The sequence below is a fragment of the Camelus bactrianus genome, chromosome 8 (assembly GCF_048773025.1).
Source record: "Camelus bactrianus isolate YW-2024 breed Bactrian camel chromosome 8, ASM4877302v1, whole genome shotgun sequence".
Lineage (NCBI taxonomy): Eukaryota > Metazoa > Chordata > Mammalia > Artiodactyla > Camelidae > Camelus > Camelus bactrianus.
In genome coordinates, this window is record NC_133546.1 from 94,870,310 (window position 1) to 94,894,344 (window position 24,035).

The 24,035-nt window shown below is 43.8% G+C and overlaps 1 protein-coding gene across 50 annotated transcripts in view; it reads right to left on the reverse strand.

Moving 5' to 3' along the window:
• Positions 1-24,035, reverse strand: part of LOC141578437 (uncharacterized) — a 511,397-nt gene that overhangs the window by 399,109 nt on the left and 88,253 nt on the right. For 46 of the 50 annotated variants that reach the window (XM_074368867.1, XM_074368840.1, XM_074368860.1 and 43 more), the window contains 2 exons: positions 21,358-21,931; positions 19,806-19,973 (listed from right to left, as the gene is read on the reverse strand). Coding sequence is in view for 1 of the 50 variants with exons in the window: in XM_074368870.1 (XP_074224971.1) it covers positions 21,908-21,931 (24 nt within the window). In the remaining 49 variants the exon portion in view is untranslated. Of the gene's footprint in view, positions 1-2,096; positions 2,221-19,805; positions 19,974-21,357; positions 21,932-24,035 lie in introns of all 50 variants that reach the window. The other 4 variants (XM_074368830.1, XM_074368826.1, XM_074368866.1 and 1 more) reach the window with 2 other exon arrangements.

Sequence of the window (24,035 nt, forward strand, 5' to 3'; positions counted from 1 at the left end):
ATGCAAACACATGGAGAGCAAAGGCCTAGAAATCACAGTTCCTTTAACTCTGATACTAACTCAATAGAAGAGGAAATTCCTCCCTGTGGGGACAGTGGAATCCCATGCATAAGACAGGATACACAGTACAAACTGCACTAGAATCTGGGGTGAAATTCTTAGAAGAATTCTAAAGTTACAACATTGCTGAAAAACTATAAAAACACTGAAAGACAGATTAAAACACACAGTCATATATATTATATAGAAACATATGAAGTCTGCTCCCATGTTGCATAGAAATACAAACATATTTGTTCATTTATGGGCACTGATTACTTTTTCCCAGGTAGAATATTTCAACTAAAACAAATAATCAATAATACACAACTCTTGTCAAATCTACTTGATAAGGTACTCTTCTATGTAACCATAATTTGTCTAAGATAGATCTAAAATTATTGAAAAAGATCTTTGTATGGTTTCTTGAACTCTTCTCAAAATTCCAAGCTTAATTTTAAAATAGATCTGAGCAGTTTTTTCTATATTAACTTTTCCCTCGTGAAATGAACAGCACAGTCTATTGTCAAAATTCTGTCCTTACAATGATTCACGAGCACTGTATCCTAACAAAACTGCTGGACAGCAAGGCACTATCCAGACAGTGTGACCAAGCAAATGAAACACAAGGAAGACAGTGAGCCTATTCTGGAGGGCTTACCGTCTGTGTCAACTCTGGGGTTTTTATTTGATTCGTTTGATTGGGTAGCAAAATAAAATCAATCAAGTACTTTCTTCTTTAAGCATCCTGTAAGTCATGACTCTGTTGTTAGTGTCATGAGAAGGAAAGACTAAAGCAAGACTTCATTAGGTCAATTAGCAATAGCCATCACTGGAGAGTGAGTAAAAAAGAAGTTAACTGATAGCAATGCTTCTGCCTACATGAGACCTAAAATAAACCTACACTGATCTCTTTAAGGAAAATGAGGAGATGAGGCCCCAATGAGAAAAACAAAAACTAACAAGAAATCAAAAAAGTAAAGATTTTTCATTAACGATTCCAGGAAGGAGTGGAGCATGGTGGTGAAGAGCACAGATGCTGGGGACAAACATGAGGGTCTGAACTCCCACAGCACTGGGTAGCTTTGACACTGATAAGTCAGTGAAATTTTCTGCATCCCAGTCTCCTTTCCATAGACTGGGGACAACAACAGCACCCGTCTCCTAGAACGGTCCTAATAATTAAGTTATTTTATATATAAAAGGTTAAATAAAATACCTCAGATATTAAATATTACCCCAAAAGGACAAGGAATAAGAAAACAGAGATAAATTGGAGTTCATCAAATTTTAAAACTTTGCTTCAAAGGACACCATCCAGAAAGTGAAAAAACAACACACAGCAGAAATTTTTTCAAATCATTTATCTGATAAGGAATTTGTATCTACCAAAAAAAAAAAAAACAAAAACAAAAACAAAAACAAAAAGAACCTCCTACAACTCAACAATAAAAAGGCAACTGAATTAAAAAATGAATAGAGGATCTGAAAAATATTTTTCAAGAAAAATATACAAATGACCAATAAGCACAACGAAACGATGTTCAATATCATTAGCTTTAAGGGAAATCAAGTCAAAACCACTAGGAGAAACCGCTTCACACTCACTACAATAGATTATAATCAAAAAAGTAGTAACATGCACTAATGAGGACACAGAAGATTCAGAGGTCGCAGCCGTTGCTGGTGAGGATGTAACACAGCCTGGCCACTTTGCAATAACTCCTGGCAGGTCCTTAGAGAGTTGAACATTTGGTTTCTGAATAACCAGGCAATCTTGCTTCTTGGGCACACACGTAAGATAACTGAAAACAAATGTTCACATAAAAACTCCTACAGGAATATTCAAGGTGCTATTACTCATCACAGCCAAACATCAGAAACAACACAAATGTCTATCACGTGATGAATGGGTAAACAGAGGGGCCCAGCCATACAGAGGAATATTATTCAGCAATAGCAAAGCATAGAGTACTGACCCAGGACACAACGTGGACAAATACTGAAAACGTTATTCAGTGTGAAAGAAGTCAGTCACAGTAGACGGTTCCACTTACATGAAGTGACTCGATTTAAATGAAATGTCCAGCACAGGCAAATCCACAGAGAGAGAAGAGTGGCTCCTTGGGGCTGGGGGAGGATGGGGAAGATGGGAATGACTGCTTATGCATACGGGGCTTCCTGTTGGGGGAATGAAAATATTCTAAGATTAAATGGGATGCACAATTCTGGGCATAGAGTAAAAACGACTGTATATTTAAATGGGTGAATTGTATTAAAAGTGGTAAGAAAAAAAGCACCTCGGCCCAGTACCTTCCCTAGTAAATGCAAATTGCTAACTTTTATTAGAGGAAGAACAAACTGCCCTCAGCATGAAAGTAGGAGATCAGCAAATGTGAGTTAACCGAAATTGGACAAGAGCATTTCACTTGAAACAGTTGCTGAGTGTACACGAAATATTCAGAAATAGGAAAATCAGTTTCACATCAGGAAGAAGCATTCTGCTTCAAATGCAGATCAAGGATTCGGCAAGCCCAGGTGCTAAAAATGACCAGAGAAGAAACCTGGTTTGTAAAACAAGCACCAGAGCCAACAAGGAAATGGTGGTGAGGAAAGCAGGCGGCCGAATATCTGGAACAGTTTGCTACAAATTATTTCTCCACTGAAAATTTAAAATAAAATGAAAGTGATAAAATGCTCTGTTGACCTCATGTGAATGGGCTTCCTTCGGTGCTTGACTGTTCTGTAACCCCGATTGAGAGGCTCAGGAGAATCAGCATGTCTCCTGGGAGTCCCCAAAGGACTGCCCACCAGCACGCTGACCACCATCACATCTGCCAGGGTTGAATTGCAGAGGAGACCAACTTCTGAAAGGCACAGGAAATTTTGACAAGGGAAGAAAATGCTGCAGTCAGTCCAGGGACATAGGCCCTCTGAGCAGAGGCCAGAAGGCTGCAGGTGAACTGCAGTGGCCGTGGGACATGAAGGGACCATCGGGGAGCATATCTCAATTCTCTCCTCTCTCTCCATCGGGTAGGAGAGATAAACCTGCATCCTTCTCACCTGGAACTGTGGGTTGGCTGGCAGAAGTCTTACCGACATGGAATGATTATTCAAGTCTCTGTGGAAAAAGTGAAGAAATCGAGAGGGAGTAGGGAGCCAACTCCACGAGCCTCTCAATTGCACCCTTATTTATTGTGTATAATCAAAGGAAAAATTCATTAAAAGTTGTGTGATAGTAATAGGAACTTCGGGAAAGACAGTATGAAGCAGAGATGGTAGAATACACAATGAGTACAAAGGATTAGTGTATCTTTAGAGAAGTCATGTGGTGAGGGGAACAAGATCCATTTTTAGACATGTGAATTACAAATCAGACCACCAGACCAGCCAGGTCCTTGTTCTGTGGATCATAGACTATCTAACAGCACACAAGCTCAGCGTTTATAACTGAGGGCCTCGGCCCTTGCTTTGCAACCAGCAGAGTGCAATCTAAAAGCTCAAATATGCAAGCAAAGCATTGTCTCTGCTTTTTAATGCAAGGAGACTGGAGTGAGGATGTACAGGCACTTGCTTGCAAAGCAGTTTCTAAGCATATATTTTTCTTCTTAAAGTTCACAGGCGGCTGGAGTGTGTTACAATTTGTTAAACCAATCATGGGCTCCCACATGGAACCATTATTGAGGACACCCTAGGATGACAAATTCTGCCTCTGGGTCTTTTCCTGCCATCTTCAGCCACTCTAGCAGGGTCTAGGCACATCCGTGAATAACGATCCTACAGAACAACCCACACTCTTAACTCCTGGTGCTTGAAACTTAATTTTAGCTCTACACAACTTACCATAGAAAAGTTTCAGAAATAAAAGATATAATATTCCTTTTATATCTCATCATATTACTGATTTTTCTGATTGCTCTAAGTTGCTTCTACTTGGTAAAGCACATAATTCTGCAGGTGAATTCAGTAATTTCCATTGGGCATATCTAGTCATTTTGGGCTCTCTAACTTCTATTGGTCAAATACCGATACACTTAATTGATTTCTTTGTTTATCAATTTCAGCCGGGAGGAGAGGGAGTGTCACTCTTTTCCTCAGCCCACCCTCAACATTTTTCTCATCAACTCAGGCCTCCCGAAAACAAAACAAAGTATTTGTTTCCCTTCTACTCTTTCCACAAAACCAACAGGAAACATCAGCCTGCAGAAAGAATTCAACACAAATGCTAAAACAAAAATCTATAAACCAGGAGCAACTCCATCTCCGAATCATGATACACAATGACATGAGAGTAAGTGTGTCAGGCACAAAGCATGCGTGAGCCTGACCAACTGATTTCTATTCTTCAAAGGAAGGAAGGTTTTCATATTTTTTATTATCATTCTTTGTCATTGTTTCTGATTATGCCAAAAAATAGTTTATGAAAGAATTATGCACTGCAATAACAGATTACTATTGTATCAATTATAGAAGGCATTCAGAGGGGATAGGAAAAGCCACCTCTGTAAAAATGCAAAATTTCTTCCCCTGTTAAGAACACGTATACAAAATGCAACAGAGAATTCAAATTCTTGTGGAGAGGAGCAAAAGCCACAGAACAAAAGCAAAGTCAATAGAATGAGTTAATTCAGAATTCACTGGACAAACATGCTCAATGCATTCAAATAATTTTAAAGGCACACTGCAAACCATTCACTTAATGATCTGCAGGCTAGAGGAAGCATTTCCCTCTTTAACAGACAACAGAATTCAATAGGGTTCCCCAAAAACAAGGACCAAAGAACAATCAGGTATTTAACGGTTCTCATAAATCAGCATGTTCTAAACATTAAAATCCAGAAATTTTAAACATTCATTCAAACCACAATAAAACAAGCATTTCAAAAAAAAAAAAAAAAAAAAAAAACCAAAGAAACTAAGCACACAGATCATGTACATAGATTAATGAGCATGTCTTGTACCGCTGGAAGAAAGAACAGGCTATAGCCTTTTACTTGAAAAATAAAACTACTTTTAAAGATAACTGCTAAAACACATTTCACCATTCATGTTGCCTTCAAAATTCTGAGGCACTTGTATCTGATCAGAAAAGCAATTCTGAGTAATAGTATGTTACAATTCAGCGCCAGTTTGCTTTAGAAGAAAAAAGAAAAGCTACTGTTCCTCAAATCCTGCACAGAGTGTGAAGTGCCTCCCGGCCTCTTTCTCTTCCCGTTTTCTAAGCTCATGCTCCCCAACCCTTCTGAAACAAATATGACAACCTCTTATTCCCAATATGCCAAATGACAAAAGAATATCAATTTATTTGTGTAAATATATGCCTACATCTTGAACTGGAGGAGAAAGGTATCAGAAGTCCATATGGAACTTATTTCTACCTTCCTGAAATCACACACATAAACGTTCCCACAGACACAGACACATACTCCCTGGACTACTGGACACTTCACAAGCTTAGGAATTCCAACTTCTAGAAGATAACTTTGTAGTTAGTTTAAAATACAATTCTGTCAGCTTTTGAAAGCCTTGATCATCTGCTAAACCATCCAATTATCAAACAGACCCAATTAGCCTTCTCTGTAGAATGTAATTTCCATTGATGGCAAAACAGACCCTAAGAAGTACTGGATCAAAGACTCGTGTTTATCACTACCTATGATCGTTTTTAAGCACATTAACAGATTCAGAATTGTATGTCTCAACAACATTTATTCTTATTGAAATAGCATACGTGTTCAATTGTCTATACAGAGACTAGGCCCCATGATGGTGTTTAACATCTATTTTGTGTATTGCAATATTTATTTTCAAGTGCAGACAAGGAGGGTGTGTATTACTCAGTTGTAGAGCACCTACTTAGCATGCACAATGTCCTGGCTTCAATCCCCAGTACCTCCAAAAAAATAAATAAAAATAAGTGCATATTTAAAAATAAGAATAAAGTTATAAAAAAATACAGACTACAAACCACTGCAATCTAGCTGCTACAATTATACTAAAAAAACAAGGGTTTCTATCAAACACTGACTATATGCCAATTACAGAGAGAATCACAAATCACACCTGAAAACCATCACGTGTGATTCTCAGCAAACCTACTAAGTAGACACGGATGAGCAACCTGGCACTGCGGATGAGGAGACGGATCTCGGAGGAGCTGTGGACGCTGACAGTCCTGCTCCCCGCGACACCACGTCAGCCCAGGGCAAGCGCTGACAGAGCTGCTCTGAGGGGACACCCAGCTGCATGGAGCCTTGGGGCACTGGGGAGTCCCAGAAAACACTAAAAGTTGTTCAGTGAAAAACCAGCTCAAATATATTACATTGTGCCACATCCTTTAAACAGGGAACATGACTGAGACTTTTTGATGCCTCCGTGTCCTTTCCGCCATCATCAATTATTTGCCCTCTCAGCACGACCAGAGATGAACTGGACCCCATATGAAGTGCACTCAGATGGCAGAGCTTTTAAAGCTGTTTTATGAAGTTTGTAAGACTCTGTCTATGTCTCACACAGGCGGTCATCCATCACTTCTCACCGGTGTGGACGTACCACCTGAAATCACTCCTTTCTCCTTCTTTAAATCCCTTCATCTAATCCAGACTTTTCAACAGCAAAGCAGCAGCTCACCACAGACAGTGGACAGCTTCTCACCAAATGGACTCGAACAGCCTATCGGACTACCTGGAAGCCCTTTTCTTCTATTAAACCCACTTACGGGTACTTCATCATTTTCTGATTGGTGGACTTGGCCACCGACTGGCCAACTCATAGAGCTCCCAGCCTCATATCCGGGGTTGGGAGAGGACCCTGCTGTTTGGAGAAATCAGTGAGGAAGGCGGACATCCTCCAGCCAGGTCTGCACGGGTAGAAGTGCCACAGTGTGCTCAGAAATTATACCGTTAGCATCCCTGGGCTCCCATGGACTGTTTTCACATTAACCAAGCTCATGACACACTGATGCAAGAAAACCAGAAACTTATTAATGTAACAGAAGAAGTGAAACTATAAACCAGACTGAAATATCAGAGTTCAACCATGAGTACATTTTCTCCTCCACAGCCCAATCACAGGCAGGCAGTCACATGGCAACCATGGACAGAAGCAGAGAAGGAAGGGTTTGTAGATTAACTCAATGGACTAAATTTCTGTTATACGAACAGATCTACTGCCTAGAAAATAATTAACGCTAATCACAGTGCACACTTTGTGGACAGTGGCCGAGACATGACAGTGAGCACCTGTGTAACTCTCCTTTCCCTGTCCTTTCTGGGCTAACTGATGCAAAGTGGTACAAAGATTCAGGGATGCAGATACCTCTAAACACCCAAAGCCCATCTCTGGGAGGCTCAAAACCAGACAGCCAGGGTTTAAATACCAGCTCTGCCACTTACTAGCTCTGTGACCTTGGCCAACTTACTTACCCTCTCCGTGCCGAAATTTCCACACTGTAAAACTGGGATAACAATCAAACCTTCCTTACTCGCTTGTTGAGAAGATTGAAAGACTCATTTCTGTAAAATGCTCAGAAAAGAATGTAGCACATTTTTGGTGTTCAACAAATGTCAACTTAATATAAAAGTGATTTACGAGTCTCCCTTCTAATAATATTATGTGTTTCCTGGCTAGTGTAAGTCCCAAAGAAAATCCTTATTTCTCCTTTTATAAACTCTTGGGGAGCACCCTCCCATTCCATCACACCACCTGTTTAAACTAGGGAGGGGATGCCTCCTCCCCACACCTCTGGGCCATGGAGAGTACTTCTCCCTTCATACCCCTAGCCGCTCGATCACAGCTAGCCCTCGTCACACTAACAGGGTGAGGTGTGAGTCCGGGGAGACAAGCAGGGAATGTGAAACCCTACCTTTCCCTCCAGTGTTGGTCACCATTGGGAAGCACCTGGGATTCTCAGCTCCATGTCAGAACAGCCCTGTGCATGAAGGGGCAGGTCCTCTCAAGGGAAGGCTCGCTGTGGCCCAGAGCTACCTGGGACAGGGTGAGTCTCTAATTCTGGGACACAGTATCATGACACACATTTTCCCACAGCCCTGAAGTTCATGGAGAACGTGGCTTCATCAGTAACAACGAAGACATTTATGGCCTGCCTAATCTTTTGTGTCATCTCTCAGTTGGCTGCTGGAGACAACATGCATATAAGTATTGGATCCCCTTAGGCCCCAACATATATGAAGTAACAAAAAATTCTGTGGCTTAACGTTGGTTCAGGGTGACTGTGTAACAGTCCTGACTCTGCTGATGCTTAATTATGTGTATAGGAACTATCGAACCTCCTCAAATATCTTTCATCATAAAACCAGCTTTTCTTGTTTTCCTGTTTCTTAGTAATTGCCAAAGACTATAAAATGATGGCTTCACACCAAACAACAGCTAAAGATTATGAGCCCTCTTGACATACCCACTGTGGTAAACACTTTACATAATTTCTAATTCTCACAATTCTACAAAGCAGATACCAATGTCCCAATCTCACAGACGAGGGAAAAACTCAGAACGAACTGACTCAGGCTCACATGGCTCAGTGGCAGCGCGTGCACGCAAACCCAAGTCAAAGAACTACACCCCTTCCTATATGTACCAAATCCCCTACCACCAATTAACACACAGCAGTGGGGTCAATACTCAGGGAACTTAGTACACTTTTCAGCTTTAAGGTGCTCCAGAGGCCGCTACTAGCTGTTTTATAAATTCCCGGCTCACTGGTTTCTAACACTGGAAGAAAAGTCCGATTTTGCCATTGTTTACACAGCAAGTCTGAGATGTTCACAGCGAGATGACAGAATAAAACTAAAATATAAGCAGAAAAATTTTTCCAGGTAGAAAGACATAATGGACATTGTGCTATTCTGAAGCATCAAGCAAATAAATCAAAACAAAATAACTTTGTTTAAGCCTTCTGTAACAAACAGGAATATTAAGACGGTAAGAAGGTGCAACAAGCGCCACCTATGGCTAAAAAGACCTTCCAGGTTGCCAGGAAGCATGCAACACAAAAATTGCCTGTAGGATCAGAAACGAGAATCAGATAACTTAAAGCTTCTGTAGCACATAATGCACTTTGCTTCGGGGGAAGCGAGGGTAACTCAGTATTTCATCTGACATTGCTAATACTCCTGAATATAAACAAAAGACACAGGCTCATGGAAACTCATCTTAGAAGAGGAAAGAATCCAGTCCAGCCACTTCATTTTACAGGAGGGGAGACTGAGACATGGGATCTGTCCTCCTTGCAATCGGCAGCAAATCTCTCCTAGGCCTCATGTCTTGCACTGTAGCAAAAACGAACAGATCTGTAGTAGGCCTATATTCATAAAAGTCGCGCCTGTATTTTTCTGAAAGTAGGTTATCTAAGTATCTTGCAACATACTTCTCAAAATCCAGGAAATCATACGTTTGTTGAAATACAAAAACATTTATTTACATAATAAAACAGCATGAGCTTTATTGTCTCTATTAAAAAAGTTACATGTCAAATCAGTGTTTTGATCTTTTAAACCTGTTAAGAGTGCAGGAAAAAAGATCAAAATTTTCTTTAATCACAAAAGAGAGAAGCTTATTCCCTGAAAATGATCAATGTGGATGTCAGAATCCAACGAATTTAAAAGTCTGAGTGGATGGTTACACGGCAACATGACATCTGAGTTCTAACAATACACATTCTGTGTAAATAATCTTCAAGGTCGTCTGCTTAAGGCAATTTAACTAGTCCCTGTCTCACTAGAATGATACAGATTTCATTAAAACTTCATAGTGCACTAAAAAATAAATGGATCCTTGTTACTTTAAGCCATATTCATATATATCATATATATACATATTAAATATGCATCAGTAATAAGCCACACTCTTTAGTATTCAGAGTTGATCCTTCTAAAATATCTGTCATTGTGACAGCACATTTTTACTAAGCACCTCTTGGGTTCTTTGTATACAAGGCTACTAACTCTCACAGTCAGACAAGTTAAACGATATTACTCAAATTTCACAAATGAGGAAATGTACTTAAGCCATGAAAACAACTTATATATACATCATCAGGAAAGTAAAGAATAAAGATTTTCTTAAAATATTCACTGACAATCTTTTCTTCCATATTAAGACTACATAAAACCAATTCAGTCTTTGTAAGTATTTCTGTCAATAAGGGCCACTAGAGAAAAACAAGTAACATCATCAGCAGTGGTTGGACTTTCAAAGCCCCCTTCTCATTTGCACTATAATTATTTTTAATGTTTTGTTTTTAGTGCTTACAGAGCACTAAAATACATAAAAATTAACTTTTTATGCCACTACCTGAGAATTAAACAACTGTGAAAATGTACAATTTTAATTTATGCCACTCTGTCTCACATTCTCACTGGTGTCTCCCCTTTGAAGGCCTCATCAGGCTGAGATCACTAAAATCGGCCGTTTATGGGGTCACAGGAGTTCGGGTAACCACTCAACGGGAGGCTGATTAGAGGAGCAATTAAGAATGCATCCTGTGCAGCCTGGATTCCAGCACCGAGCTAGCCACCGCCAGCTGCGTGTGATTTGGGACAAGCTGCTCCATCTCTCAATCCCTCAGCTGCAAAAAGGAGACACTGATACCTACCGTCAAACACCTGCTATGAAGTAAAACATGAGGAAAGTATTTTAGCCTTAGGTAGGTGTAAACTCAGAGCGAGTTTGGTCATTATGATGATGAGGATGTCTGATAATAAATTGAGCTAGACCAAAAAGGAGAAATCACATTAAAGGAGAAACGTTTTAAGCCAATGAACATTTCCTTTTGGATGGATTGCAGAATATTCTATTCATTTTATTTAATAAACCATGTTTTGTCCATTAATAATAGATTTACAGGTTCATGGACAAGTCTCCAGAAAAAGAATTAGAGGCCTCTAACCTCTGAATACTAAGATAGTAAATTTTAAAAAAAATCAGGGGGGAGATTATACTTCTTTTGGGAGAGTATGTGCTTAGCATGCATGAGGCCCTCAGTTCAGTCCCCACTAACTCAATTTAAAAACTTTTTTTAAAAAATGGAGAATTAAAGCAAAAAATGGAGGAATACAGAAATTTTTTATAGACTCATCTCAGATTTAAGATGGGGAAAAATCCATCCATTTCTCAGAGGAAATCTTGAGAACTATGTAAACTGAATCTGAGATGTCTAGTCTTCTAACATTATTCATGAATTCATATTACCAAGTCTTAAAACTACCTGATAACCCACAGTTGTGATACTGATCACAACAGCTGCCAACACGGATCTAGCTCTGGCTAGGAAAGCTCTGTTCTGACATCTCTGCCCCTGAGGCCTCACCAGGCTGAGAGCACTAAATTCAGTCATTCATGAGCATCTCCTGTAAGTCCTCCCTTTGTGCTCCTCATTCTCCCCTCACCAGCCCCTCTGAGGGAAACACTGTTATCATCATCCCCAACCGCAGATAAGGCCACTGAGGCACAGAGACTAAACCCTTTCCAGGTCATATTGGCATTAAAGGACGTCTGTATTTCTGCTGTTTTGCTTTTGACAAAGGAATCTGAGATATCAATTCAAGTGAGACTGTTAAATAATAAACTCTGTCAGGTCTTCACCTCAAAGAGCAGATACTATAAATTCCTGATGTAGGATGAGGCTGCCGCCACAAACTGACTCAGCTTGAAATTAATATCCAAGATGAAGCAGCGGATACACGTAAATATTCACGATTGTCAACTCCGCTCACGGGTCTGGGCCCTTCACTGCCTGAACTGTGGTGAATACTCCACCTGTATCAGGGAGGGAAGCGCGGCTTTTCCAGGTCTCCCCAAGGCTTCATGGGCTATTTCCCCCCACAGACTGTCCTCAACAATTAAAAAGCTCTCAAGATTTTTACACCATGCAAAACTGAAATACATTTCTGCAGATGGAGCACTTTCTCAGGCTTAAACTTATTTTGCCTACACTCAGCAGGAGGGGGAAAAGAAACAAGACTCTGCAAAGTCTCTGATTCTCACCACTCGCACTAGTAGAAAGGCCACTGCACAAGATGTCTCTTCAGAGTGCAGGGTGAGAAGAAAATAAAGCCGCCCCCAACCACAGGCACTCCCAGAGACAGAGCTCAGCAATCTTCTGCACACTCACGGTTGTGCAGCCCTCATCACCATCTATTTCCAGAACACTTCATCACCCCAAAACAATACCCCTGTCACTAGCAGTCACTCCCTAACCCCCTCCACCTAGCCCTTTGCAAACATCACCTGCTCTCCGCCTCTGCATGTGCCTATTCTGGGCATTTCAGATCACTGAAGTCAGCAATATGTGGCCGTGTGTGTCTGCTTCCTTTCACTTAACATGCTGTTGTCAAGGCTCGTCCGTGTTGATCTGGTATCAGCATCTCTTTTTTTTTGAAAACATTAAAGTTTATTAGAGGGTTGTAATTACTATCAAAAAGAGTAGAGTGGAGCATAAGTGATTGTGTTTCAAAGGGAAAAGTGTGGGTTGAGCATTCAGAGTTGACTCCCCAGAAGAGGTGGCCTTTTTCATTTTCCTCTTTTTCTTTTTTATTCACTCTTACGTCTGAATAATGTTTCACTAAATGGAGATTCTACATTCTGTTCATCCATTCAGCATCTATGTATGGACGAGGTCCAGAAGGATGAGAGTAAGAGGCGACTTGCAGTGATGGCATTTAAGCAAAGGGCAAGATGTGCTTTCAAAAAAAAAAAACCAACATACAGAGTCGCAAGGAAATTCAGTGCGTTTCTGAGCAAAGTGCATGCTTGCTTCGGCAGGACAACCGTGCAGTGCTGGGGCGGATATTGGCAGGAATCACGGCGTGGGAGTCACCTGAGAAGACTCCCCACTGCACGCAGCTCAGCCAATTCTCCTCCCTCATCCTGTATTGTTAGAGCCATGTTTCTAGGTTTCTCTTATTTCAAGTAATAGCACTTTAAGTACATATCTGATCATCTGCATCAGACCACTTTACCTCCAAGTCACAGAAAATTATTCACTAACCGGAGCAGCTCCAGGACATAACGGTGATGGATTAGGGAGTCCTGCAGCATCCCAGCCTGCATGCACAAACCCCACATGTGCCCTGGTGATGTCCGGAAAATTAAACACATGGAAATATCTCACTGCTGCTACACGACATCTGCCCTCAAATTCCCCCAAACTCATGCTGGCAAAGCACTACTCAGCCCTCTCACTGCAAAGAAAAAAAAATGCTAAGAAGGCAAATTTAGGCTCTTCCATTGAAAACCAGCAACCATCAATGCCAGTATCTGAGTTGGAATGCTCCTGAATTCTAAAACCACTGCGCCGTTACTTTTCAAATGTGGAAGTCATATATGTATTCCACGTAGATGATATTACAGTAGGATTTTTCTTTTCAAAATTTCCAGTTGCAACATTAGCAGAAGAAAGTTTATGTTTCAGCTTTAAAAAAATCAATTATATTCCACTTACTTAATTTTGAACCTATTATTATTTTATAAATGGAGCTATGTTGCATAACATAAACAAACTGTTTGAATTCTGCAAACAAGACCTTTATGACCTCACTATTTCAGAGCAAACTTTAATGGTGTTTTGAGAGGTGGGGCCTGGGGTGCTCACTAACAGCTCACTAAGGATGTGCTATTAAGTAATGCAAAGGCTCTAACTCCACATTAGCTCAGAAACCAAAGAAACTACACCAAAGCCTTACTTTATCATTTTTAAATTTTGCTATTCTTTGGAATATTAAATTTCTTTAAAGATATGATTTTTTTTGAGAAAGACAACAGCTGTATTAAATTTCCTCTCACCAAGAAAGCAATCTTTATCAAGAATAAATACCCCATGGAAATCGAAATGACGGGAGGTTTCTAGCTAAGTGAACATGCAGATCTGAACAGAAATCTAAATCCTATCAGATCTCACTCGAACCAGCTCAACAAAGTCCTGGGCTACCCTGGAACTTGGCTCTTCTGTTCCAAAAGTTGGCTGAGCTAAGATCATCACACAAGGCAGGGAAGGAGAGAAGAGGAAAGTTCACCTGGCAGCCTCCATTTCTTTTCTTCCAGCCAAAAGTCTCCTCTCGGGCGACCCCGATAACAAGCCCTCCCCATAAGGAAATCCGGCATCCACACTGCCCCTGCCGTCCCCAAGCAGCCCTGACGCCCCTCTCCCAGCCTGTGAATGGTCTTCTAGTGGCCCCCCCAGTTGGTGGCACCCTCCCCCACTTCCCCGCTACACACAAACACACACACACACACAGAGCAATGGCAGCCTTCCCAAATCACAAAGTTGATTACATCACCCCACTTCAAACCCTTCAGAGGCTCCCTGGTGGAATTCTAGCCCCGCCCCCGACACTGCTCACACAGCCTCACCCCAGTTCCCAGGTCCCCAGTGACCTCAGGGACCCCCTGTCCTGCTCCTACTTCCCACTTGCCTCCAGGCTCATTTTGATTGTTTCCCAAGGAAGACTTCCCTCCCTCCAACCTCCGCAACTTGTTCCTCTATTCCTAGAACATTCTAGGCTAAGTCAACTTCTGACACTGCTAAGCTCACAAGAAGCAAATACATTTTGCTTAATAATGTGGGTCCACCCACTCTCCCCTAGACACAAAGAAGTGCACGTGTTATGAATAAATGAATCACGGGGTGGGTCTCAAAGGGACAGACAGACCTGCTCTCGCCAGTCCCGACACTTCTGTCTGTAGAATATCAGAAGCAAAACCAGAAGTACCTTTCCTGAGGGTCACTTCCTGCTGACACCCTTCACTGCCCCTGTGTCTGTTCAAATAAAACCCAACGTCTTCCAAAGCCATTCACCCCAGGCTCTCTCCAGGGTCCTCCCAAGCAGGGGAACACTCCACCCTGGACCACACAGGACACTCTCCCCATGTCCTCACCCCACAAGCCTCCAGGCCTCTGCCCGGGCTGCACCTGCTACCTGAGCCACACTCTTGACTCCTTCTCCTGGCTGACACTTACTCTGTCCTCACGATTGAATGTAGAGCCCATTTCTTCCAGGAAGTCCTCTCTGATAATGTCCTTTAGGTATTGGCAGGGCTCCATCTATAGCAACAGTACATGGTGACCAACTGGGTGTTTGCCCACACCTTTGAAACCACGAACTCTTGGGGGCCACTTGAGAAGGGGTGAGAGATTACAAGAGGGGTGGGGGAAGCAAAAAGCAAAAATCACAGCCCAAGTCCCAAATTCAAGGATTCTTTCTCAGAAAAAAGTATAAACTATTTCACACCTGTGCAATTTGGCTAATAATTTTGTGGCTTGTGGACAGCAAGAGCTTGGTGTTCTAGTCCAAAACCCAGATTACATGCAAAGAAATGTATATATTCATATCCAAAGGAAACCAGAGCTGTTCAACAACAGTTTGCAGTTAGAATAGAAAGGAACTTTGATAAAGGCAATCACTCTCTCCCTCTTCTTTCTTTTCTGGCATCATATAATTTTAGAAGTATTTGCGTGACTAAGAGATGGCTATAGCCCGTGATTCTGCACTGGAGTGTTTGGGGCTGAGGAAGCCCAGATTACATTCACTGCGTAAATGCAATCACACCAACACACTGATAGGTGCCGTGGTGGTGGAGCTGATGTTCCAAAGCAGGCAACCTTACTCTGTAAGGGAACTCTAAATAGAAAGTAAGAATTGCAATGTTCTGTACTCAATTTCATTCGATATATGGGTCATTAACTGATAGAATATCTTCACTAATGTAACCCAAAAATAAATTGTCAACGTCGATTTTCTTCATCTGACCGTTTTATGCTAACTTTGGTTATCAAAACCTCAGTCCATATGGAAAGCTCAGGCCTATGCTGCAGCAGTTACATCCCGTGGAAGAAAGCCGATCAAGGGAGAACTGGAGAGTTTCCCTTCAGAAGTTCCTAAGTCTGGTTTTGCACCTGTACATCATTTGCAACCACGTCATCGGCAAGGAGTAAGAACTTACCTCTGTGGGGCGAAAAGCACTGCGGTGCTTCTGAACCATCAAAGAACACTGAGCTTTGTGAAACTGTCCTGAGACACTTAAATCGTATTTTTTGTGAAAGGCTCCAAAACTGACCCAATTCACCAATCCAGGTTCAAGAGAGAGGTACCGGAATTAGTAGATAGAACATGCCCTTGAAGTCTGACAAGGCCCTTCTTGAATCCTGCTACAGCATTTACTAGCCGCTAAACGGACCAATTCCTTAACCCCTCTGAGAAGGCTTCCCAATCCGCAAAAGGGAGCTGCCATCGCCCACCTGGGAGGCATGGATGAGAATGCAACACTCATGTAGGGCTGCCGACTGGTACTTGACACGGGGACTGACTAGCTTCCCTCTGCTGCCCTTCGCCCCCTTTAAACTTGCACTGTTCCCCCTGGTAAGGATCAAACCCCTGGAAAAGACAGCCCGAATCTTCTGTGTATCCCTGAATACATGAATTACCCTTAGGAGGCCAGAAAAACAACTGCCTCCTCCCCAGTCACTATCAATGTTCTTAAGAGTCTGGGTATTTTTAACTCAAATTTTCAGGGAGACTATTCCAGAACTTTGCATACACCATTCTCCAGGTTGGATCCCCTCCCAGTGCCCATCTCTTCTCACCTCAGATCCAGTCTGATTGCTTTCTGTTCATTGGAAAGCGAGTCCAGTAGGGTGGCGACTCCCAAGGACGCCCTCCCTCCCTCACAGGTGAGTGTGACTACTTTCTCCCCACTCCAACTCCAGCTTCTTCGAAGTCTACCCTCCCGGACGCTGCAGAATCTGCATCTTCCCAAGACACACACGTGGCCACGACCCTCCTTTCAGATTTCTTCCAGGCTGGCCCTGCCCAACCCCCGGCCCCTTAAGGATAAACGGCATTAGTCTGAAAATCGCAAACGCCGCAGACTGACACACGAAAGCTACATGGTCTGGGCTTTCCTCCAACCCAGGCACAGCCCTGCCCCCCCTCATCCTCAGTCTGCAGCTCTCAAGATGATCTAATTCACAAGCGTGGCTGTGAACACCAGCTAAGAATGACGACTCCCAACGTGTATCTCTAGTCTGGCTCCTTCACCTGAGCCCCAGGGCCATAGACCCGAGTGCCTCTTTGAAGTCCTAACTTGGATGACAAATGGCATCTTAAAAATGCCTCATGTCCGCCATTTACTCTGGAATTCGATTCCTGGCAGGTACCTCCCAGACACCCCATTTTAGTAACAGCCCCAGCACCCACCTATGTGTTTGAGGTCACATTCAATTTCCACTGTTCCCTCCCCCAAGCCCTGCCCTGGAATCAGTCCTGTTATATCCGTCACTAAGCCCATCTCAAGTCTGGTTCTGCAGGGACCACGGCCGGAACCCCACAAGCTCACAGCATGGTGCACTGGGTCACAGTCCTCCAAAGGGTGCTCCCTGGAGGGGGAGGCATCTCCTGCCACTGGTCACCTCAGAAGGCACTGTATTCTCACAAAGGAGGCCCAGGAGAAGGGACTCAAGGTTCTCCCGTGGTCTGAGATTTGAAGGGCCCGAGGTGTGGGGGAGCTACTAATTAGCAGACACAGTTGTCAGTAAGCAGACGAGGATGGAGGAACCCAGGCCAGGCTGTTCTCACTCCGACCCCTGGGCTCTCGGGAGCCACGGGAAAGGCCTGTGTACAGTGCATAGCCCGGCCATCACAGATCCCACCCTGCATTTGCCAACCTGGACAGACTAGACTCCTTCTACTTGCGACATTTACTTCTGATCTGTTCCCCACCCACAATGAGATGGACTCCTTCAGATATTCTCTCCTGTCTGAAGCGAGACAAATTCAGTGAAAACTGAAGTGTCCACATTTGGACCAGATCATGAAAGGAGAAACAAGGCCTCATGGTCAGCATGATGGTGGTGGCCAAACACTTTCACCGGGTGAGATGAACCATAGTGGTGGTGAGAATCCAAGGTCCTACGTCGGCCAAAGCATGTTCCTTCACAGTTGACTGGGGTGTTGGAGACTCACTACCGCAAACTAACGACAAGGCCGACAGTGGTGGACGTCAGCTGCAATAGACACGGAGTCAGCTATTTACTGCCAACATGGGTTAAAAGTAAAGGCCGGTGCAGGGAGGCCTGCACGGCTGCTGAGGCAAACCACAGACCCGGCTCTGAATGCCCACTGGCTGGAGCAGGGTGGAAGCTACGGTCCCCTATAGCAGTCCCTATGTCCACCAGATCCAGGTGAGCCAGCTACTTAGGAGAAGGACATGTTGTCCTGATACTCAGATAAACCAGCCTCGTAAAGGGAACAAAAGAGTGGCATGGATTTTAGACCAACTTCTGCCTCTTTGTGAAGGCAAAGTAAAGTAAATGGCACGAGAAGTAAAATGCAAAAAAAAAAAAAAAAATTAAATAACAAAACGGTGACTGCTTCCTCCAACAGCTGCTCACCCCCGAGCCTGCCACTTCCTCACCAGTGACCGCCGGCCAGGCAGCGCTGTCACGCGCGTCACACAGCGACAGCCAGTAACCGAGTGCCAAGCACGTTTGTGTAAAAGAAGGAATGTAGCAAGATGCTGCAGAATTTGACTTTACAAGTTTAAATACTCCATGAAAAACATCCCTCAGCAGCCGCCTAAATGAATTCGCATCTCACTTCTTCAAAACAATCAAACAAATTTAATAAGGGTGCATTTGTCACCAAATATAAGGAGGACCAAACTGGTTCCTTAAAGCAAGGATTTTAAGAGGTATCAAACACCAGTGGGTGATGTGCTAAAAAAAATTAGAAAATAAAAAGATGACAAGGATAATACATGGATTAAGGCAGCTGTTAAGTTTTTGCTTTTTAAAGCGATGGAGACAGCACGGAGGGCGATCTAGCTATTTCCAATGCAGGGTGTGCACAGCCACATTTTCAGACGCAACAACATGCTCACAGGGCAGTACAAGAGAAAAAGGAATAAAGAAAAAGGAAAAGAGAAACAAGAGAAAATTAGAAACACACAAGAACAAAAATGACTTTGACAGCACGTACAAGAATTTACGTGAGTGTGTGAGGCCAGGGACGTGGGGATGGTGAGACCCACCCTCACCTCCTGCTCCAGGGAGAGCAGGGGCCTGAGGGGAGCGGCGCTGCCGGGGGACCCCAACGTGTTCAGCGCCCCTAACCAAAACTCCACATACATTGGTCTAGGCAAGTCTTAAGCTACAAATTGTGGTCACATTTCAGGCTGGACAGTTTTACGCACTTCCACCAAGAGTAGCAGGAGAGAATTAGGCTTTGTTCCTGCACCAAAGCATTGTTTAAAAAATTAATGTCTGCGGAATAGTAAAAGCAACATTGGAGTAAAAGTGACTGGAGGAGAACGTGCTTGATCCTAGCTCACTGGCCGCTTTATCTCACTGACGTTAAGATGCTGGCTGAGACCTTACGTTACCAAAACAGACAGACGCACCAGGAGGGAGGTTTAATGCGCTGCTATATTTTGATGCCGGGAGCCATGCCTGGTACACGAGGTTCTGGGTAAACAATGGTGACTGTGTCAACCACTATGGGCTAAGCACATATCCAGCTACTCCTCCAAATCCCAAGGGCAGACTTCAAAAGGCAAAAACAAGCAGGAATTCTCTGGTGGGTCCGCAGACCCAGAGCCAAGCAGTTGCTGAGCAAAAATGTCACCAGTGCCTCCTGTGACAAAAGAGGAGGCACTGGCCTGGGGGCTGGGGCAGGGCTCCAGGCTTCCACTGCTCACCCACCAGTCTGTCCAGGGGGAGAAGGTGGTCCCTGCTTACGTTGCACCGATGCACCTACCTTGACTGACGCCTGGGGGATCAGCAGGTGGTGACATGTGAGGTGAACGGAGCCAGCCTCGGTGTAGCACGGTGGGTAGCTGTGCCCTCAGCAGTCCCCAGGCTCCTAAACCTGACACCTCATCTCCAAGGAGCAGATGGGGAGCGCGGGCATGTGGATCACAGGGCCCTGTGAGGACAAGAACAGATCATGGCCACGACATGCCTTGCCCCTTCCTTAAGCATGTCCGGGAGGAACAGGAAATACATCCAGAGCCCGGTAGGCACCTCACGCAGGTGGGACTCGGGTCCTCTTGCCTATCACTCACAGGGCTGATCTGGATATTCTTTTTATCAATTCTCTGGCATCTTCTCCTCCAACTTACCAACAACCAGAAAGTAGAATCTGATCTTAGTTAATTTCAAGAATCACAGAGCACCGCCTCCACAGCGGGCCCGGCAGCACGTGCCAGGTCGTCCGACCATCACCTGTGGGACCGCCATGAGCCCTCTCCAGAAAAAAAGACCGAGGCCGTAGGCCGGGGGTACACAGATTCCCTCACTCTCCCCAGCAAAGGGGGACCACCTCCCGGCAAAGGCATCTCACCCTCTTCTGCCCGAGGGACAGCACAATAGATACACGGGGAAACGGAGCAGAAGTTGGGGGGTTAGGCAGCCCAGAAGAGCTCGTCTGTAATTCGGAGGCAAAGTGGGGCCGTTGACTTAATCACAGGGACAAAGTGAGGATGAACATTTCTCTGCTCTTTCCCATACTCCGTGATACGCCTTTCCCTGCATAAGGAGTTCATTCGGAGGTCCCTGGCGGTGTTTCTGATGTCCTAACATGGCATGCTGCCTGTCGGGCAGGAAGAGAGGGCCTGAGCCGAACAGGTGCTGAGCCTGGGAGGCAGGAGGCTCTGGCTCCAAGCCAGCTCAACCAGTGCCTCTTTCTGCCTCTCGGGATTCAGCATCTCATCTATAAGCAAAGGGATGAGACTGTCCCAGGAAAGGCTGCCCAACAGAAATGAAATGAGAGCCATGTAAAGAAAGTTTCCCAGTTGCCACATTTAAAAATGTAAACAAAGAAACAAACCAACAAACAAAAAACAAGTACTAGAAACTGATATTAAGAACATATCTTACATAATCTACTGTATGTAAAATACTATCATTTTGACATGTAATCAATAGAGGAAGTAACAAGATAGTATATAAGCTTTTAGTAGACAAGCCTCAGCGTCTCATGTGCATTTGAACTACAGCATATCTCAGCTCAGACCAGCCTCCTCCCCAGTGCTCCTAGCATCAGTGGCTGTGGCTACTCTATTGAACAGCAACTCCAGGGGTCCCACCAGGGTCCTGGCTGAAAAGCAGGAGTAAGTGCTCTAACACTATCACTAAAAGGATCTCTCTGAAACAAAGGCGGATTCACTTTTAAATGTCTGTAAACCGGCAGGCTGCACCTCCCTCCCCCCTTGGATACAAAAGAGTCCTATTCCGTGCTGATCCCTTTCTGGATGGAGAGAAGAAACCCGGCACACAGCCAGGGTGGACTGGCCTCCAGGTAAACTTACCTGCTGTCTGTGTCCAGTCCCATGAAGTCCTCCTTCTCAAACGGCATGCAGAGGAGTGGGATCTTGTCCCCAGACTTGTCAGGGGCACCATCCAGCCACTTGGACTTGAGCAAGATGAAGAGTGACTCAGTGAAGTCCTCGATCCTCTTCTCCACCACCCTGCAGTCCTCGTAGATTGAAGGCCACGTCGGTGCGCGGCTGCTTGGCTTACTTCCCCATGCAGCACAAAGACAAAGAGCTGAGAGTCATTAAGCGTGATGCCATACAGCTCCTCTGCACGTGGAGCTTCTCGAAGGCCTTGGCCGAGAGGAAGTCGGTAATGGTGACAAGGCCCACAACCATGCGGTGGGTCTGGAAGACGCCCCATCCATTCTTGGGCGCATAGTGGTGCCTGTAGTTCGTACAGAGTGTGCCCTGGGAGCTGCACGGGCTGATCTAGCTCACCAAGGAGATTCGCTTATAGATGCAAAAGAAATTCTCCTCTGAGATGATCCCCACTGGTTTGACCACCACGGGAAGAGTCTCATAGTCCTCAGCACACTGCACGTAGTCAGGGATTCTCATGTTGCAGGCCCTGCCGAGAGGGGAGAGGAGATCGAGGTAAATATTGTGCTGTGTGCTGTGGGCGCCTCTGGGTTGCGGTGACCTGGTGTGTACCAGCCAGAAGGCAGGGGAAGCCCAAGCAAATCCAGTGGTACAGTTTGTCCTTCAGAGCCTGCACATGGCTACCTTAGCTCGGATCACTTTACCCAGGTTTTGGTCTAGGCTTCCTGCCCCTGCAGAGAAGGGTCATTTCTTGTTTTCTGTTTCAAAGCACCTAGCAAGGCCCTGATGCAAAGTCACTGCTCAAAAATGCGGAATAAAGAAATGAAAAAAGGAACTGCTTTCCGCAACCCCCTTCAGCAGAATATAAAGAAAAGGACAACAGTAGGAACAAAAGATCTGGATTTCAATTCCAATTTAATTGAACCCCTAAGCTGCAGAATAATGGATAAGAAAACTTGCCTTGGGGAGGAGGGTACATTTCAGTGGTAGAGCACATGCTTATCATGTACGAGGTCCCAGTACCACATTTTAATAAATGAAACAAATAAATAAACCTAATTACCCTCCTCAAAAAATACTTTTTAATTCAAAATTCAAAAAACACCTTGCAATTGACACAACATTGTAAACTTGACTATACTTCAATTAAAAAAAAATAAAATCCTTGCCTTACAAGAATATATCTGGATTACGGAAGTTTGCAAATGTAAAATGCCTAGGGTACCACCTGCATAAAAAGGGGTGACTACAAATGTACTATCCCTCCTTTATGAGCTATATTTCCTTCGGGGTGGTAATAACCTCTCAGAGCTAATTTTCTCAGATTTAAAAAAAAGTAAATAATACCTGATTCTCAGTACTGCTGAAGAATCAGATAACCCTATGAAAGCATCTGACCCACAGATTTTACTCAATAAATGTTTGTTGAATGAATGAATAAACAAGCAAAATGAATGCTGCTCCCTGCCACAGACCATCATAATGGTACTGCTTGGAAATCCCAAGCCCACGTTCCACCCGTCTCTACACTAACCATGTGGGTGACCAGGGCAGGCGTGTGTGCTTCTCAAAGCCCCAGTTTAATCGTGAATAGAAATGATGGCAATAACACAAACCTCAAATTGTTAGTGAATCAGTAATGAATCGTACCCCAACTTTGCAAGATGGAACCATTAAGGAAAACTGGGAAAAGTGTCCATAGGCCCTCTCCATATTATCTCTTACAACTACATGGGAATCTACATTATATCTCAAAATAAAATTTCTACTTTTTTAAAGAAGCTATTGAGGTTAAATGTGCTCACTGTCTCAAAAAAAGAACACACAGAAAAAATAGGACAATGCCCAGCACATGAGATACACTCAGTTAACATTCCCACTGAACCCACAGGTCCCTCCAAATTCAGAGCAAGAGGATGGGTCCTCGTGGCAAGAGGCCACTGCACCTGAAGCTAACAAAGCTAATGGTGCTCACTTCCAAGAGTCCCTGTCACCACCCTTGTTCTAATTTTCTATTTGTAATTTTTTTCCTTTTTATTACATAGAAACTACCAATTGCATAGCCTTCACCTGACTAGACATCAAGATGGCAGCCCTTCAAAACCTGACCACAGAGATCATGATGGCAGCCCTTCTTGGTGAAACAATAAAATGAAAAGCCATTTCCACAAGAACTCTGTGTAAATCTACTAGGGAACTTCATCCTGGACTGAGGAAGAGGACTGGGGAGGAGGGGGCAATCTGGGGCATAGAGAACTATGGGCCACCTGTCCCACGATGGACTTTAGACTCAACCATCACCCTCCAGGAAATTTAAAATACACAGCGACATAGTGCTATGGGCAAGATTTTTTTTTTTTAAATCCCTGAATCCCTTGCAGGTCTTGTTTCTACTGAGACACAAAGAGATTATGTGTATATTGTTTCACAAAAGCCTTAAAATATTATCACCCCAACTTGACACATCAAGAAACTGAGGTAGAGAAGTTTGTCACATTGTGCAACATTAAAGAGAGGCCACGACAGACACCATATTTAAATCCAAGCCCCTGCTCCAGTGCTCACACTAGAAAGTGTGACATATTGCCCCTTTTCTGCCCTCTCCCTGTAATAAATCTCTGAAGAGTATTTTC